General features: G+C 40.8%; 1 protein-coding gene across 6 annotated transcripts in view; it reads left to right on the top strand.

Moving 5' to 3' along the window:
- fgd (faciogenital dysplasia) overlaps nucleotides 1-17317 on the top strand; it is a 227545-nt gene that overhangs the window by 63373 nt on the left and 146855 nt on the right. The window contains exon 1 of one of the 6 annotated variants that reach the window (XM_059649871.1): nucleotides 13520-13571. The exons of the other annotated variants lie outside the window; for them this stretch is intronic. Within the exon in view, the coding sequence (XP_059505854.1) occupies nucleotides 13535-13571 (37 nt within the window). The 5' untranslated portion in view covers nucleotides 13520-13534. Of the gene's footprint in view, nucleotides 1-13519; nucleotides 13572-17317 lie in introns of those variants that run through there. 6 annotated transcript variants of the gene reach the window in all.

The raw sequence follows: 17317 nt of genomic DNA, 5'->3' as shown, positions 1-17317 counted from the left end.
TCGGGTAAGGCTGACAGATTTCCTTCCCTCAAGGACATTAATGAACCAGACTTTTTATTCTGACTGTCAGCAATAGTTTAAATTGCAAGATTTTTATCTGCCATGGCAGGATTTGAATCTAGGTCTTCAGAACATTACCTGGGTCTCTGGATTAATAATTCTAGTAATAATGCCACCAGGCCATCATCAGCTCTCTTTAAAAATCTCAATGTAACAACTGTATGTCGATTTAGCAAAAACTCTGAAACATAATTTAAGAATGGCATTTTCATATGCCCAAAACATCATATTTTCCAATGAGTGGAATTATCTTTTATTGATAAATCACAGTGTATATATTTAAACAGATCTACGTAGCTTTCAGTGATGCCGGATAGAAATAAACGGGTGACTTATTCAGACTTAAAGGAGAGTTTTTCACCATGGCTAAGAAGTTTAAAGAAAGATTCAAACGATACAGCGTTTTGTTTTAGATTTCAAAGGAAAAGGTGGTTTGTAAGGCTAGGTTGCTCCAAGTAATTTATATTTATTTTAGAACAATTAAAAACTTTAGAATATTCTTAAAACACTTCAAAAGAAGAAACTGAAATCCATGAAAAATAAATATAAACAGGCATTAGTAAAATCATTTGGTATTGTTTGTTTGGAATAATGTATTACACAAGAGGAGAAATGGAAATACAGATTAATTCACAATAAGATTATCTGCCACCATAAGATGGCTAATAATCACAATGATTGTACTAGTACAGTAACACACTCCCCTTTGGTCGAGGGATGCAACTCCAAACCACTGTGCCATCTGCTTGTGTTTCATGAGGGGAATGAATGAATGAATTGGTGTAGGAAAGTGTACAAAGCCTGAACTGAAATGATGATCGAAGATATTTTATACACAAACACCTGTTCACTTATCATGTATGCTTGGCAATTCAGGTAAAATTTGTTGAATTTTGGGTAATTAAGTCTATGTAGGCAGATCCTGCAGCCTGTTGTGAGATTAATGAGTTGCATGATATATCTAGACACGTGTAAAATGTATTTTTGCTTATGGCGTAGTGCAGTGTTATGTCTATGACGTATGATTCAGGGTGAAGATCCATGACCAGTAAATTTCCAGACACACATGCTGAAGGAGGAAAGATAAAATAGAATCTGCAGTATATGTCGATATCTGCATAGGAACGCACTCAAGAGAATGGTGCAGAGATGCCTGTTTTGCCTTTTTAAGTGAAAATTGTTTTAAAATCAGATTGTTAATGTTGTGGACTTATATAGACAATTCTGATTTGCAGAACATAAAATATAAATGAAGATGAAACTCTTTTTTATCATGAAAGAGGTGGCGGGGAGAAAATATCACTGGAAATAACCTACTCCTTTAAAATGTTTTTGATTTTGACACAGTGGAGTTATAAGTTATTGAGTTCATTTAAAACTTTCACATTTCTTTTGTGGGATATTTCAAAGTTTGATACAGTCCAGACTTAAACCTGAAGCAGTTTATTAAAATGTGTGGTTCTTTGCTGACATCCAGATGATCTGATTTAATTAGGTTTTTGGCTACAAATTAAACATATTTCCTTATATGTATTTGCAGAAAAGGTTTTAATTCTGAGTAATATAATACCAGTGAAATATCAATGATGCACTGAAAGGATTTCCGAATCCACCTATTTCTAACTTGTATGTTAGATCTATCAGAAGTCAAATATCGAAGTGCATTTTAACTAATTTGTTACTTGTGTTTAGTGTCGTCTTGGGCTAGGTCCAGTAATTCCACAGTTTTATTTAACTCCTATCAATGAAAATAAATGGATATTTTCTGCTTAATATTGTATTGCAATAGTGAGGAAGGAACAGTACTCTGTCCTTGGATATTGTACTTGCATGGTTATGCTTGTCATCAATAATGTCCAATTTAGGGTTTAATGTAGCATATCAATGTATTTTATTTAGGCTCCACTGCCACTAATTCACAGTATTAATCTTGCATTTTTAATGCTTGTGGTGTTTGTTAATCTGCCCATGTATAGGCTGTTGTAGGGAGGCGATGGTTGAGTAGCAGTAATATCACTGCACCAGTAATCCAGAACCTGAGGCTGACGTTCTGACAGCATAGATTAAAATTCTACCGTGGTACAGTGAAATTTGAATACAATAAGAATCTGGAATTAACCACAGGCAATTATCAAAGAACCTATCTAGTTCATGAATATCTTTGAAGGAAATTTGCAGCCCTGACTGATCTGGCCTAAATGTGACTCCAGACAGTCAACGTGGTTCACTTTTGAGTACCCTATTGGCAATGAGTGCTGGCATAGGCAGCCATGCCTAAATCCCACCAATAAATTTTAAAAACATGTGGGAGGGACAAGGAGGGAAAAGGTAATTACAGTTGTATAAATTTGTTGCAACAGCTCAGTGGGTGAGATAAATAGTTTTTGAATGTGGAGGTTCTTCAATGTATTACAGGGATTCAACAATTTTCATCCTATAGATCTGCAAATGTTCTTTAAGTGCAGCTGCAAATCATTGAAAATTTTATTTACTTTACAAATAGTTTTAATTACTTCTGTTGTGTTTTTGGTTGTATATTGGATACTACTAAAACTGGGGCAGCTATTAATTGCAAAACAATTTTTTAAAATCCTACTTTTGAAGTTTCCCTTCACTTTGGCAAAAGCAAATGTTGCAATGCTAGAAATACTCAGCAGTTATAATCTCTGTAGAGATTATTGACACTTAAAGATGAAGCTTAATAAGGCCATAAGCCAAATGGTCAGAAGTAGGGAATTCAGCTCATTGAGTCTGCTCTGCTGTTCAATAAAATCATGGCTAATCTGATAATCCTGAACTCTACTTTTCTGCCTTTCCCCTGTAACCTTTGGTTCCCTTACTGATTAAAAAACCACAGCTTTGAACTTAACAACGCTGCCTTGACAGCACTCTCCTGTCAAGAATTTCACAGATTTACAACCCTTTAAGAGAAGCAGTTCCTCCTCATCTCTGTTTAAAATGTGTGACACCTTTATTCTGAGATTATGTCCTCTGTTCCTAGACTCTCCCACCAGGAGAAATAAACTTTCCATTTCTACTCTATGAAGTCCCTTAAGGATCTTGTATATGTCAATAAAACTGCCTCTTTTTTTTCTAAATCCTAACAATTACGGGCCCAAACTACTCCTAAGACAGTCTCTACTTCAATATTCACAAACTCAGCAGCCAACCTAAACAAGTGTGCCACTACTGTTACAGACCTTCATTAGTAAGTGTGTAGAAGACTGCTCCAAAAAAGTTAATCCAAATGTTTCCTAATCGGCAGCCATGGATGGACCAAGAGGTCCGCTCCCTACTGAAGTCCAAGTCTGAGGCGTTCAAGTCAGACAGCCCTGACCTTGACAGGAAATTCAGGTACGACCTTTCTAAGGCCATCAGAGATGCCAGGGGACAATACCAAACTAAGCTTGAGACCCAGACTCATCACATGCACACCCATCATTTGTGGTAAGGCTAATGCATCATAACGGGCTACAAAGCAAAGTCGAACAGGGTTGTGGGCAATGACACATTCTTACCCGATGAACTGAATGTATTCTACGGTCCCATTGAATAGAAAGACTGTGAAACAATGTCACCTATCTCAACAGCCTCAAGATGCACCTGCACCCATGGCTACTGCCGCAGATGTTGGATTGGCTTTTTTGAGAGTGAACCCATGGAAAGCAATTGGCCCGGGTGGAAACTCTGGACAAGCACTGAGAACCTGTGTGGACCAATTGGGAATATTCACAGACATCTTTAATGTCATCTTACTGTGATCTGAAGTCCCCACCTGCTTCTAGAAGACCACCATCATTCCGGTGTCAAAGTAAAGCCATGCAGCATGCCTCAATGACTTACCACTTAATGGCTCTGATCTCTGATTATGAAGTACTTTGAGATATTAGCCATGACTCACATCATCCTCGTTCTACCGGAATGCCTTGATGCTTTGCAGTTCTTCTACCGATGTAACAGGTCCACAGCAAACACCATCTCACTGGCCCTACCCTCATCCCTAGAACATCTGGATAACAAGGCTAACTTGCCAAACTCTTACTTATTGACCACAGCTCCACTTGCAATGTTAGAATTCCAAACAAACTCCTCTCTTAACATTGAGACCTAGGTCTTGTCTCCCTGTTCTGTGACTGGATCCTCAACTTCTGACTCATAGACCACAATTAATAAGAATAAGCAACAACACCACCTCCACCGTAATCCTCAACGCCAGTGTCCTGCAAGGCTGTGTTCTTAGTCCCCTACTGTACTACTTACACAATCTCATGGCTATGTAGCCAAATTCCACCCTAACTGCATTTACAAGTTTGCTGACAAAGCAGCCATTTTAGATCAAATCTCAAACCATAAAGAGACAGAATACAGGGAACAGTTTGAGTGCTTAGCGGCATGGTGTAAGGACAATTTCTTCATCAGTGTCAGCAAACTGAAAGAACTGGTCATTGACTTCAAAGAGCAGAGTGGAGGATGCACCCCTGTTAGTATTAATGGTGCTGAGGTAGAGATTGTCCACATCGTCAAGTTTCTGGGAGTGATGATCGCCAACAAGCTGCCCTGGTCCACCCACATCAATAAAGCATGACATCGCCTCTACTTGCTCAGAAGGCTAAGGAAATTTGGCACATCCACAAAGACACTTACTAGTATTTGTAGATGCAGCATAGAAAACATCCTTGCTGTGATGCATCATGGTATGGAACGGCAACTGCTCTTCCCAAGACCGTACAAAATTGCAGAGAGTAATGAACCCAGCCCAGTCCATCAGGCAAACCAGCCTCCCACCCATTGACACCATCTGTACTTCCTGCTGCCTCGGGAAAGTAAACAACATAATCAAGCAAAGACCCCTCCCACCGCAGTTATACTCTCTTTCTTACATTGGGCAGAAGATAAACAAGTATGAATACATGCACAAACAGATTCAAGAACAACTTCTTCCCTGCTGTTATCAGACGTCCCAGGGGCAATTTCATTTGCAACCCCTCCAGTGCAATCCCATCATCCCTATAGTACAGTGAACAGAACTACACACAGTACTCCAGATGTGGACTACCCAAAGTCCTGTACAGGCCTACGTGATGTCCCTGCTTCTATAATCTAAACCATGGCTGATAAAGGCAAGTGTCCTGTATGTCACCTTAACTACCATATTAAATTATCCTGCCATCTTCGGGACTGTATGGATATGCACCGCACGATCCTTCTGTCCCTCAGAGTGTCCGGGCATTTATTGAGTACTCCCTTGTCTTGTTCCTTCTTCCAACAAGGAAGGACAAAGAAACCACTACAAGACACTCCAAACTCTCTTTGGAGTGGGGTGGCATTGACATTAATGACTAGGGTAAGATTGCTTCCAGTTGTTGAAGATGGCGCCAGCTTGTCCGTCAAACTGCATCATACTTTGAGTCCAAATTTTCTAATGCTGAGACAGAGCAGTGAAAAAGCAATCCTGCACGCCGGATCTCATACTCTGCCGGCTGTCCTGTCTTAAGTTTCGAAAGGTCTGTGAGTTGAAAATTAGCCTGTTCAGCCAGAGAGAACCACAGCAGAGACATGTGACCCATGCAGACTTCTTAATCCTCAAATTGAGAGATAGCTGATGATAACTGGGGGCCATTGTCTTCAAATATGAATACCTTGCATCTTTCTCTCTGTAAAACAACCTAAGCCTCTTTTTGATCTGCCGACAATTGGAACAGTAAAATGACTCCTTTTGTTTACCTTATGAAGCGATTAGGCAAGATTTAGGATGCATAGGATGGGGAAGGAAACTGCAGGTGCTGGGCACAATTGAAATGTGGAACTTGAACAAGGAACAGTTACTGCATGTCCCTGATAAGTATGTACCTGTCAGGCAGGGAGGAAGTGGTTGAGCAAGGGAACCGTGGTTGACTAAGGAAGTTGAACCTCTTGACAAGAGGAAGAAGGAGGCTTATGTAAAGATGAGGCATGAAGGCTCAGTTAGGGCGCGTGAGAGTTACATGTTAGCCAGGAAGGACCTAAAGAGGCAGCTAAGAAGAGCCAGGAGGAGACATGAGAATGCTTTGGCAGGTAGGAACAAGGAAAATCCTAAAGCTTTCTGTAGGTATGTCAGGAATAAAAGAATGATTAGAGTAAGATTAGGGCCAGTCAAGGACAGAGGTGGGAAGTTGTGCATGGAGTCTGAAGAGAGGGGAGGCGCTAAATGAATATTTTTCGTCAGTATTCACCCATGAAAAAGATTTTTTTTGAGGAGAATACAGAGATACAGGCTATTAGACTAGATGGGATTGGGGTTCATAAGGAGGAGGTGTTAGCAATTCTGGAAAGTGTGAAAATAGATATATCCCGTGGGCTGGATGGGATTTACCCTAGGATTCTCTGGGTGGCTAGGGAGGAGATTGCAGAGCCTTTGCCTTTGATTTTTATGTCGTCATTGTCTACAGGAATAGTGCCAGAAGACTGGAAGATTGGAAATGTTGTCCTTTTGTTCGGGAAGGGGAGTAGAGACAACCCTGGTAATTATAGACCAGTGAGCCTTAATTCGGTTATGGGTGAAGTGGTAGAGAGGATTATAAGAGAGAGGATTTATAATCCTCTAGAAAGGAGAATTTGATTAGGGATAGCCAACACGGTTTTGTGAAGGGTAGGTCGTGCCTCACAAACCTTATTGAGTTCTTTGAGAAGGTGACCAAACAGGTAGATGAGGATAAAGTGGTTGATGTGGTGTATATGGGTTTCAGTAAAGCATTTGATAAGGTTCCCCATGGTAAGCTATTGCAGAAAATACAGAGGCATGGGATTGAGGGTGATTTAGTGGTTTGGATCAGAAATTGGCTAGCTGTAAGAAGACAGGGTCGCGGTTGGTGGGTAATGTTCATCCTGGAGTTCAGTTACTAGTGGTGTACCACAAGGATCTGTTTTGGGGCCACTGCTGTTTGTCATTTTTATAAATGACCTGGATGAGGGCGTAGAAGGATGGGTTAGTAAATTTGTGGATGGCAGTAAAATCGGTGGAGTTGTGGATAGTGTGGAAGGATGTTGCAGGTTACAGAGGGACATAGATAAGCTGCAGAGATGGGCTGAGAGGTAGCAAATGGAGTTTAATGTGGAAAAGTGTGAGGTGATTCACTTTGGAAGAAGTAACAGGAATACAGAGTACCGGGCAAATGGTAAGATTATTGGCAGTGTGGATGAGCAGAGAGATCTGTGTCCATGTGCATAGATCCCTTAAAGTTGCCACCCAGGTTGATAGGGTTGTTAAGAAGGTGTATGGTGTGTTAGGTTTTATTGGTAGAGGAATTGAGTTTTGGAGCCATGAGGTCATGTTGCAGCTGTACAAAACTCTGGTGCAGCCGCACTTGGAGTATTGTGTACAGTTCTGGTCACCGCATTATAGGAAGGGTGTGGAAGCCTTGGAAAGGATGCAGAGGAGATTTACCAGGATGTTGCCTGGTATGGAGGGAAGGTCTTATGAGGAAAGGCTGAGCCACTTGAGGCTGTTTTCGTTAGAGAAAAGGTTAAGAGGCGACTTAATAGAGACATACAAGATGATCAGATGATTAGATAGAGTGGATAGTGAGAGCCTTTTTCCTCAGATGGTGATGGCTAGCATGAGGGGGCATAGTTTTAAATTGAGGGGTGGTAGAAATAGGGCAGATGTCAGAGGTAGTTTCTTTACTCAGAGTAGTAAGGGCGTGGAATGCCCTGCCTGCAACAGTAGTAGACTCACCAAGTTTAAGGGCATTTAAATGGTCCTTGGATAAACATATGGATGTTAATGGAATGGTGTAAGTTAGATGGGCTTCAGATTGGTTTCACAGGTCGGTGCAGCATCAAGGGCCGAAGGGCCTGTACTGCGCTGTAATGCCCTATGTTCTGTTAACAGGGAGAGAGATGACCTCTCTATCATCTGATCCCTCCAGTAACTTCGATTTCTAAACCATTTTGACTCAACTTTAATATTTTTACAAATTTACTCTGGCAGTTTAACTGACTTTTTTTTAAAAAAGAATCATCTTCCTGTGATCTGTTTTTTTCTTGCTTTGTTGTCTTTCACTATCATTCCGAATATGCACCTGCATCCTAGCTTTTCTGCTTCTCCATCCTGTTTTGGTTTTTTTCCTATGGTTAGCCTGTCTTTATATTCGTACACATTGCACAGCATATTCACAGATTCTTTACTCAGTTCCTAGTTTGTGGGAAATCATTATAGGTGGGAGACTGAATGGTATGGGTTCTATACATATTATGTTATTGAGAGGGGGAGGATGCCATTGTGTTCTGTCATTTCAAACTTGGATCTCTGTTGTTAACAGCAATGTGAAAGGACCTACCTCTGCCCTACTGGACTTCAGTTAAAAAGGGGGATTGCCCATCTCTTGAAAGGCAATTAAGGATGGGTAATAAATGCCGACCTATCGAGTGACACCACATCCGAAGATTTTTTAAAAAATCTAACACAGCTTGCAAGTGTTCTGCTCATCAGAGACTAAAAAGCAACGAGTAGATTGGTGAAGCTGATGATTTTTAAAAATAATTTGACAAACTCATCAATCAGCCCCTTCACTGAGAAGCTAGAATTGTGAACAGAGTCCTTGATGATAAGTGAGAGCAATCAAGATGTTTATAAAAATGCATGTTCCTGTGTCTCCAATGAGATGTGACATGGTGTTGTCGTGCATTTCGAATTGGAAGTGCAGTATAGTGGACACGTCACACTGCCATCATGTGGTAGAAAATCATTTGCAAACCTCTCAATGAATTAAGCAACCTGTGATGCTTTAGAAGTATTTTGTTAAACAGCCTGAGCCCAGCAGGCATTTTAACAGCTGTTTGCAGCTCCTTCTTCATTCTCCGTCACCGCTGCTGTAAGTGCTGCTCATAAAATGACCAGTAACAAACAAACAGTAAGTATGTCTATTGCTTGATATAGTGAGATTGATTGATTGAAGGGCTAGTGTCAGGTGCAACAGTGTATTGGTCCCAGTTTGAGGCAGAATGAAACAATAGAAGAAACACAGCTGCACTTGTTTAATTCAGCCTAAATGACATGGTGCGGCTGCTGTACAACAGCCATTATTCCTTTATTCAACATGGTAAAGTGTGATTTGTTGCATTACCTTGAACTAACAGCATGCTTCCTGCTCACCTGCCCATCCACCAAAGACCCAGAACTGAATTTGCAAGAATATAGCTTTGCTTTCTCCAGTACTGTGTTGCTGAGACTTCCATATACTGCTTCTCTCACCTTCCTTGCAACACTTTGCTATTTTCAATTTTCATCTACAGATGTATCTCCATAGATGCCATGTCCAATTTCCATACGTTTGGGCTCAGTATTTGGATATTCTTGGCACTCAAGATTTTTTACTACTGTAGTAAAACAGTTACTGATTATTAAGTAAATTGGAAAAGAGTTGTGTTGTACGACTGAGGGCATTTGCTGGAAAAGTGAGGTTGGAATTGATTTGTGCTATGTCATGGGTTTTTTTTATTTTAACTTACCATTGTCTCAGAGCACTGTAAGTCTGGTTTCTCATTGGACACAGATGACTAGGGGTGAGTTTAACCTGAAGATCACCACATTTCAGGTAGAGAGTGAAGTTGAGAAGGTGGGACCTTGATGGTTCGGCCATGCAATTGGCATCACACTGGCACAAACCAGCCATCAGCCACCTGAACTACTGATCCTTCTGCTATGCAACAAACCACGCTGAGGGGAGAAATGGTTTGTTCAGGAGTATGTTGGCCAGAAAGAGCATTCTGGATGATGCGAATTCACAAATTTTGGGAGTAGAATGATTTGAATTGGGGAAATCTTTTCAAAACCACTTTGTCGCAGAAAAGAAGCAAATACCACAGGGCATATTCAAGGAATTAGTTAACTTTTCGTGGATATTTAATGATTTTGTAATCGGAGATACAGGATTGTGACTTCTGCCACTTTATACTACAAGAAAGCCACTGGATGTGCCAATTCATGTACTCCAAGCACATTTTTCAACCTTGAAAATATAAAACCATGCGAACAGTGTAACTCACAAATTACCCTTTTTCAATGTAAAACATCTGTTCACTGTTTTCATGATTCATTCTACTCCATCTCCCTCTTCTCCAATGTACAATCAAATGTCCTCAGGGAACATGTAAATCCACTGAAATCCTGTGACATTCAAAACCTCTGGTATATTTTAATGGGCTGTGGTATAGAATTTTAGGCAGTTGAAAGAATTACTTGAATTATGATACATAAGCTAATGGTAAACTTACATTTTTTTTGAAAAGGCATAAAATGATTAATAGACAATTGGAGAAAGGTAAACTAAGCCAGAGCTTATTTATAAAAACTGTAAAAATGATTGTAGTTAAAACTGAAACAGTGAAACAGCTTTGTATCTGAAGAGGTGTTCATTTTTTGAACTCTGAGAAATCTTTTTTCTTTTTTTTTTAAATGCTCTCTCCCTTTCAGGAATTTTGACACCAATGTCGCCCTGTTGGTTTAGTTAGCTTGAAAATTTCATGTGATGTGTTTTAGCTCCTTCTGCTGTGGAAAAAGTGGTGCCGTTGAGTCTGGGCAAGTCTTAAAACTTGGTTACAGAAGAGCATATGATGAGATAAATGTAACCGTTAAAACAAATCTTCATGTTCATCAAATGGAAAATCCTTGGATGCAATTGATATCATTCAACAGCTGTTGAGAATTAGAGAAATCCTACATCCAGTCAAGAAATCGGAATATATCATTGTCATGGTACTTAAATTGTAACGCGACTAACAAGAGCTTCATTGTATCATAAATGATAGTGAAAACATTTAATAACAAGTAATGTGTACATTTTAATTTTAAATTTAAAATATTCCCTTTCCAGTCCTAGATTTTTGCTTGATGGGAACCCGAGGAACAATTTTCCCTTTTTAAAACTGGAGTTCAAAGGACGTCCAAAGCACATTTTGAAGATCTGAAAAGGCTTCTGCAGCAACCTCAAATTAAGTGTGAACTTGCTTTACCAAGTCCCATGGTACTATTTTTGAAAAAAGCACGGAGACTGAGAAATACTACGGTGCAGGGGAAGACCATTCAACCCATCATGCCTGCACTGGCTCAGTAAACGAGTACTTTACGTGATGCCAATTCCAGCTCTTTCCCCATTTGCTTGCAAATTATTTTTATCTAAAAAATTATTCAATGCTCTCTTGAGTGTCTCAATCAAAAATGTCCCCACCACACTTCCAGTGAATTCCATATGCTAACCACTTGCTAAAATGAATAAGCTTTTCCTCACTTCACCTTTGCCTTTTTTGCAGATGACCTTAATTCTGTGTCCTCTTGTTCTTTTTACAGGCTGGAGCCATTTCCTCCTGTGTACTCTCTCCAGCTCACTTGTGATTTTGAAAACTTGTATCAACTCTCCTCTTAGCCCACTTTTCTCCAAGGAGAACAGTTCCAACTTTGCCTTATAACTGAAGTTTCTCATTCCTGGGTGCATTCTTGTAAACTGCTTCTGTACTCTCTCCACTATATTAATCTCCTTCCTATAATGTGGCACCCAGAACTGTACATAAGACCCTGGGTGAGTTCTAACAAGCTTTTTATACAAGTTTGACATTAACGCACCGTAGAGTACAAGGAGGTAAATGAAGCCAAACATTCTGTATGCCTGCTATCTTCAAAGATTTGTGCACACTTGTACCCGGGTGCCTCTGGCCTTGCACCCGCTTTGGATTTGTACCTCTATTTTGTATTGTCATTCAATCCTTTTTCTTCCAAAGTGCATCAGCTCATACTTCTCTGCATTGGAATTCAACTGCCACTTATCTGCTCTGTCTACCAACTTTTCTATGTTCTTCTGGAGTTCCATACTGTCCTCCTACTTTATAGTTCTCCCAAGTTTTGAGTCATCTGTAAACTTTGATCTCTACACACCAAGGACTAAATTACTATTGTATATCAGGAAAAACAAGCATCCCAATTTTGTCCACGGTGAATACGAGTATGAGCCTTCCTCTGAACCAGAGGATATTCGTTGACCATTTCTGTGTTTCTTATCACTCAGCCAATTTTTTATCCATGTTGCTACTGAACCTTTTATTCAATGACCTGTAACTTTCCTCGTGGGTCTGTTGTGCGGCACTGCGTCAAATGCTTTGAAAGTTCAAATGTACTACTTCAACTGTATTACCCCTGCTGAGCCTTTCTGTTACTGTTCAAAAAAACTCCAGCAAATTAGTTAAAGGTGATTTCTTCTTTAGAAATCCATGCTGGCTCTTGCTAAGCAAACCACTTCATTCTCTTAATACTACCCCAAATAATCGTCTGTAGAAACTTCCCCACCACTGACGTTAAACTGACTGGTCTGTAATTGCTGGCCTTATAATCCTAATCTTTCTGGAATAGGCTGTAATATTTGCAATTTTCCAGTCTTATGGTTTCTTGAATCTATCTTGGAAGACTGAAAGATGATGGATAGTGCCGCTGCTATTTCACCTCCAACCCCCCCCCCCCACCTCACTTTTCTCAAAATGCTTGGGCGCATAGCATCTAGTACCAGTGACTTGTCAACTTTAAGTACCAACAGTCATTCAAACACTGCTACTTTACAAATTTTGTTCCCTTCCCTATCGCCATGGACAATCACTATTTCTGTCTTTGATAAAGACTATTGAAAAAAATATGATTAGTGTATTTAATCACAAAGCAAGAAGCAACTGCAACTTCAAAGGTTTCAGTTCAACATGAGGCTATCTGGATAAAATGATTATTGTCAATGCCTAACTCTCATTTGACATGGTAATGGCAAAAGTGATTTTATTGTTCCAAAGTTCCTGTGCAGTTTAAATGCCCATGATATACATTTGTGTTCAAATGCTGAGTGGGCTTCTGCATGTTATGCTCTGTTCTCATAAAATGGCAAAATACAAGATTCATCGACTTCACTGCTGTGAGCTGGGAAAATCCTGCTAATCTTAATATTGAATTTCTAAAATTGTGCTTCATATAAAGTGAACTGCTGCATGTGATGCTTCAGCCAAAGGAGGAGTCAGAAAATACAAGGAACATTCATCTCACCAAGTACCATTTGTGCAGAAAAGTTAGTGTTAATGTTTCAGACTGATGACCTTTCTTCAAAAATTGTTAACTGTATCTTCCTCCACTCACAGATGCTGCCTGACCTTCTGAATGTTTCCAGTGTTTTCTATTTTTATTTCATTTTTCTCTTACTTTAACAGATCTCATTTGTTTTCCGTGTGTTTTTGCTGTTGATTTTAATGACTTATCCCTTCTGACTTCAGTAAACTGGGACTCCCTCTACAAATCAAGTTTGGCAAGTATGATAATTCTTAGTTTGTCTACCATGGTAACATCACAGATGACGTGTGAGGGTTTTAACGTGTAGTTCCCGTGAAACTTTGTGCACGAACAGTGCCATAAAATGTTGGAGTTGAGCCATTTCAAATAGTTTTCTGCCAAAAGTATTTGGGTTTGGTGTGTATGGTTTGGAACCCAAATGATGTAAAGTCTTCAAAAAGTAAGTTAACTATATGTTTGGGCATTGCACTTGAAATGTATCTCATTGAAATGTAGTATTCTGTAAACATATTGTGTGCCAGCAGTGTTTTAGCAACTGGCGAAGCTCAGCTTATTTGTGAAAGTTTCACAGTTACGTTAATTGGAGAATATTCATTCAGAATAGGTCATTCGGTTAGTTTTACTGAGGGTGTTCTGCATCTTTGGGTGTGGTTACCCAATTGGAACTGACCTTTTCTCTGGAAGGAAGAATTCTAAACTTGTCTATCATGCCCAGGCAAATCTCATTACCTGTCAGCTAGGCACGAAACATGTTGTTTGTGCCTGGCCTGCTGAATGGCTGGAGATTGTAAGAGAAACTGTATCAAATATGGTGCTCTCTTCCTTCAATGTTTGCATTTTAAGTTTGTGAGTTAAGCTTGAAACATTGATACTGATTTTTCCCACAGTGGCAATAGAATGGTTTCAGTTAGCCTTCAGGCTCCAGGTCTAATTAAGGAAGATATTTTCAAGGTTTTCCGAGTTGTTCTGCTGCATTTGGATTCCAGATAAAGATGGTGGGATTTGACTGTGTGTGTCGTCTTTAGTGAAGAGCTTGTCAGTGCTAATTATCCAGGTCTGCACTTGAAGAGTGACTAGGCATGAAGTCAAGGGTCACAAACATGCATGTTTGGAACTTGGTGTCACTTAACACTTCTCAGGATAACAGGGTTGAGTGGAGAAAATGAAAGAAAGACCAAACAGCATGGTTTCTGATTGTGCCGTCAATGATTTGGTTGTGGATATAGGATCTCAAAATCACTGAGACACCTCATTGACTATTATTATCAATGAATAGGAAGGCTTGATTACCGTACAGACAAGATTTTGGCCCAAACTGCTGGATTACATGTTTTGGTCAGCTGCCAACTGCTGGGGCCCTGTAATGGTGTCCCAACTCTAATGTGACAGATTTTAATTTAGACGAAAATTGAAATTGTCCGTATGACTAAGTCAAGACTTAACCTCCAGGCCATAAAATCACTCACGTATTCCATCTTCTATGCTTGGTTTCTTCATCTTTGGAGAAACGTTTGTCCAGGTGTAAAGGAGATTTTTTTAAAGAAAAGCCCACCTTTGTCATCAGGGATCTGCATCGTGCCTAAATTGGCTTGGAATCCACTTGTTCCCTTTTGGGTATATTGATCTTCTGGATCTAACCAAGGCCAGGGAGGTGAGAACTTGATAGCATAGGGAATTGTATCTACTTCACCCTAATTCATCAGATAAGAATCCTATTTGGATCATTCAGGCACTGAATTCAGAAGAAAACCCTTCAAAACTTCCAGCAAAGACCGGCACCTGTTAATGCAGTATCCTGCTTTTACTTTTTCTCATTCGTGTAATGTGGGTGTTGCTAGCTGTCCAGCATTAAATATCCATCTCTAGTTGCCCTTGAGAAAGTGGTGGTGAGTTGCCTTCTTTATCTGCTGCAGTCTACCTACTCTGGGTTTATGTACAATGCCACTAGAGAAGGTATTCCAAGATTTTGATCCAGTGACAGTGAAGGCATAGTGATATATTTTCAAGTCAGGGCATTGAGTGGCTTGGAGAGGAACTTAAAAGGTGGTGGTGTGTCCAGATATCTTCTGCTCTTCTCTTCCAAGATGAAAATGGATTGTGGGTTTGGAAGATACTGCCTAAGGGTCTGAATTTCTGCAGGGCATCTTGTAGATAGTACACACTGCTGCTCTTGAGCGTTATTGGTGGAGGGAGTGAACGTTTGTGGATGTGATGCCAGTCAAGCGGGCTGCTTTGTCCTGGATGGTGTCAAGCTTCTTGTGTTGTTGGAGCAGCCCCCAGGCAGACAAGTGGGGAATATCCCATCACACTCCTGGCTTTGGCCTCCTACATGATGGGCAGGCTTCAGGGAGTCAGGAGGTAAGTTACTCGCCTCAGTATCCCCAGCCTCTGATCTGCTCTTGTAGCCACTGTGTTTATATGATAGGACCAGTTGAGTTTCTGGCCAATGATAACCTCCAGTTTGTTGATCGTGGGCAATTGACTGATGGTAACACCACTGAATGTCAAAGTGTGGTGGTCAGATTGTATATTAGTGGTGATGGTCATAGCCAGCATTTGTGTGAGTGGATGTCACTTGTCAGCCCAAGCCTGGATATCATCAAGATCTTGTTGCATTTGAACACAGGCTGCTTCAGTATCTGAGGAGTCATGATTGGTGGTGAACATTGTGCAATCATTGGCAAATATCTCCACCTATGACCTTATGATGGAGGGAAGGTCATTGATGAAGCAACTGAAGATGGTAGGTTCTGGGGCACTACTCTGAGGAATTCCTGCACAGGTGCCATGGAGCTGAGATGACTGACCTCCAACAACCATGACCATCTTTCTTTGTGTCAGGTATAAGTCCAACCAGCAGAGAGTGTCACCTCATGTCCATTGATTTCAGTATTGCTAGGGCTCCTTGATGTCATATTCGGTTGAGCGCAGCCTTAATGTCAAGGGCTGTCACACTCACTTCCCTTGAGGAAATCAGCTCTTTTTGTCCATGTTTCAACCAAGACTGTAGTGAAGTCAGGAGCTAAGTGGCCTTGGTGGAACTTTATCTGAGCATCTCTGAACAGGTTATTGCTGAGAAGGTGCTGCTTGATCAAACTGTTGGTGACACCTTTCTTCATTTTACTGATGATCAAGAGTAGACTGTTGACTGGCAATTGGTCGAGTTGGATTTGTCCTGTCAATTTTCCACATTGTTGGGTCAATATGAATGTTGTCAGTTTATTGGCAGAGTTTGACTAGTGGAGCACAATTCTCCAGTGCTATTTTTGGAATGGGGCCGTGTGGTGGCTCAGTGGTTAGCACGGCTGCCTCAGAGCCCCTGGGACCTAGATTTGATTCCACCTTTGGGTGACTTGTGTGGAGTTTGCACATTCTCCCCATCTCTGCGTGGGTTTCCTCCGGGTGCTCCGGTTTCCTCCCACAGTCCAAAGATGTGCAGGCTAGATGGCTGGCCGTGCTAAATTGCCCATAGTGTTCAGGGATGTGTAGAATAGGTGGGTCTGGGTGGGATGATCTGAGGGTCGGTGTGGACTTCTTGGGCCAAAGAGCCTGTTTCTACACTGTAGGGATTCTCTGCTCTATGATCCATAGTCTTTGCAGCATCAAATGTTTCCAACTATTTCTTGATATTGAATTGGCTGAAGACTGGTATCTGTAATGCTGAGGCCCACTGGAAGAGGCCAAGATGGATGCTCCACTTGGCACTTCTGGTTGAAGATTGCGAATGCTTCAGCCTTATCTTTTGCACTGATGTATTGGACTCTTCTAATATTGAGGATGGGGATATTTGTGGAGCCTTCTCCTCCAGTGGGTTGCTTTATATCCACCTCCATTCACAACTGGATTTGGCAGGACTGCAGAGCTTAGATCTGATGGGTTGGTTATGGGATTGCTTAGCTTTAATGCTGTTTGGCACACAAGTAGTACTGTTTGATAGCATTGGCGATGGTAAGAACTGCAGGCTGGAGTCAGAGCCATTATGGAGCTGGAGGAACACAGCACGTCAGGCAGCATCTGAAGAGCAGGAAAGACCACGTTTTGGGTTTACATCTTTCATCCCAATGAAGCATGTAAACCCAAAATGTGGTCTTTCCTGTTCCTCTGCTGCCTGACTGACTGGCTGTGTCCTTCCAATTTCACACTGCATTGACTGTTTGGTAGCTTTGCTAGGTTGTCAGTTTATTT

The sequence above is a fragment of the Stegostoma tigrinum genome, chromosome 11, assembly GCF_030684315.1.
Source record: "Stegostoma tigrinum isolate sSteTig4 chromosome 11, sSteTig4.hap1, whole genome shotgun sequence".
Classification (NCBI taxonomy): Eukaryota; Metazoa; Chordata; class Chondrichthyes; order Orectolobiformes; family Stegostomatidae; genus Stegostoma; species Stegostoma tigrinum.
The sequence above is the reverse complement of the archived record's forward strand: the minus strand, read 5'-3'. Positions and strand labels throughout refer to the sequence as shown.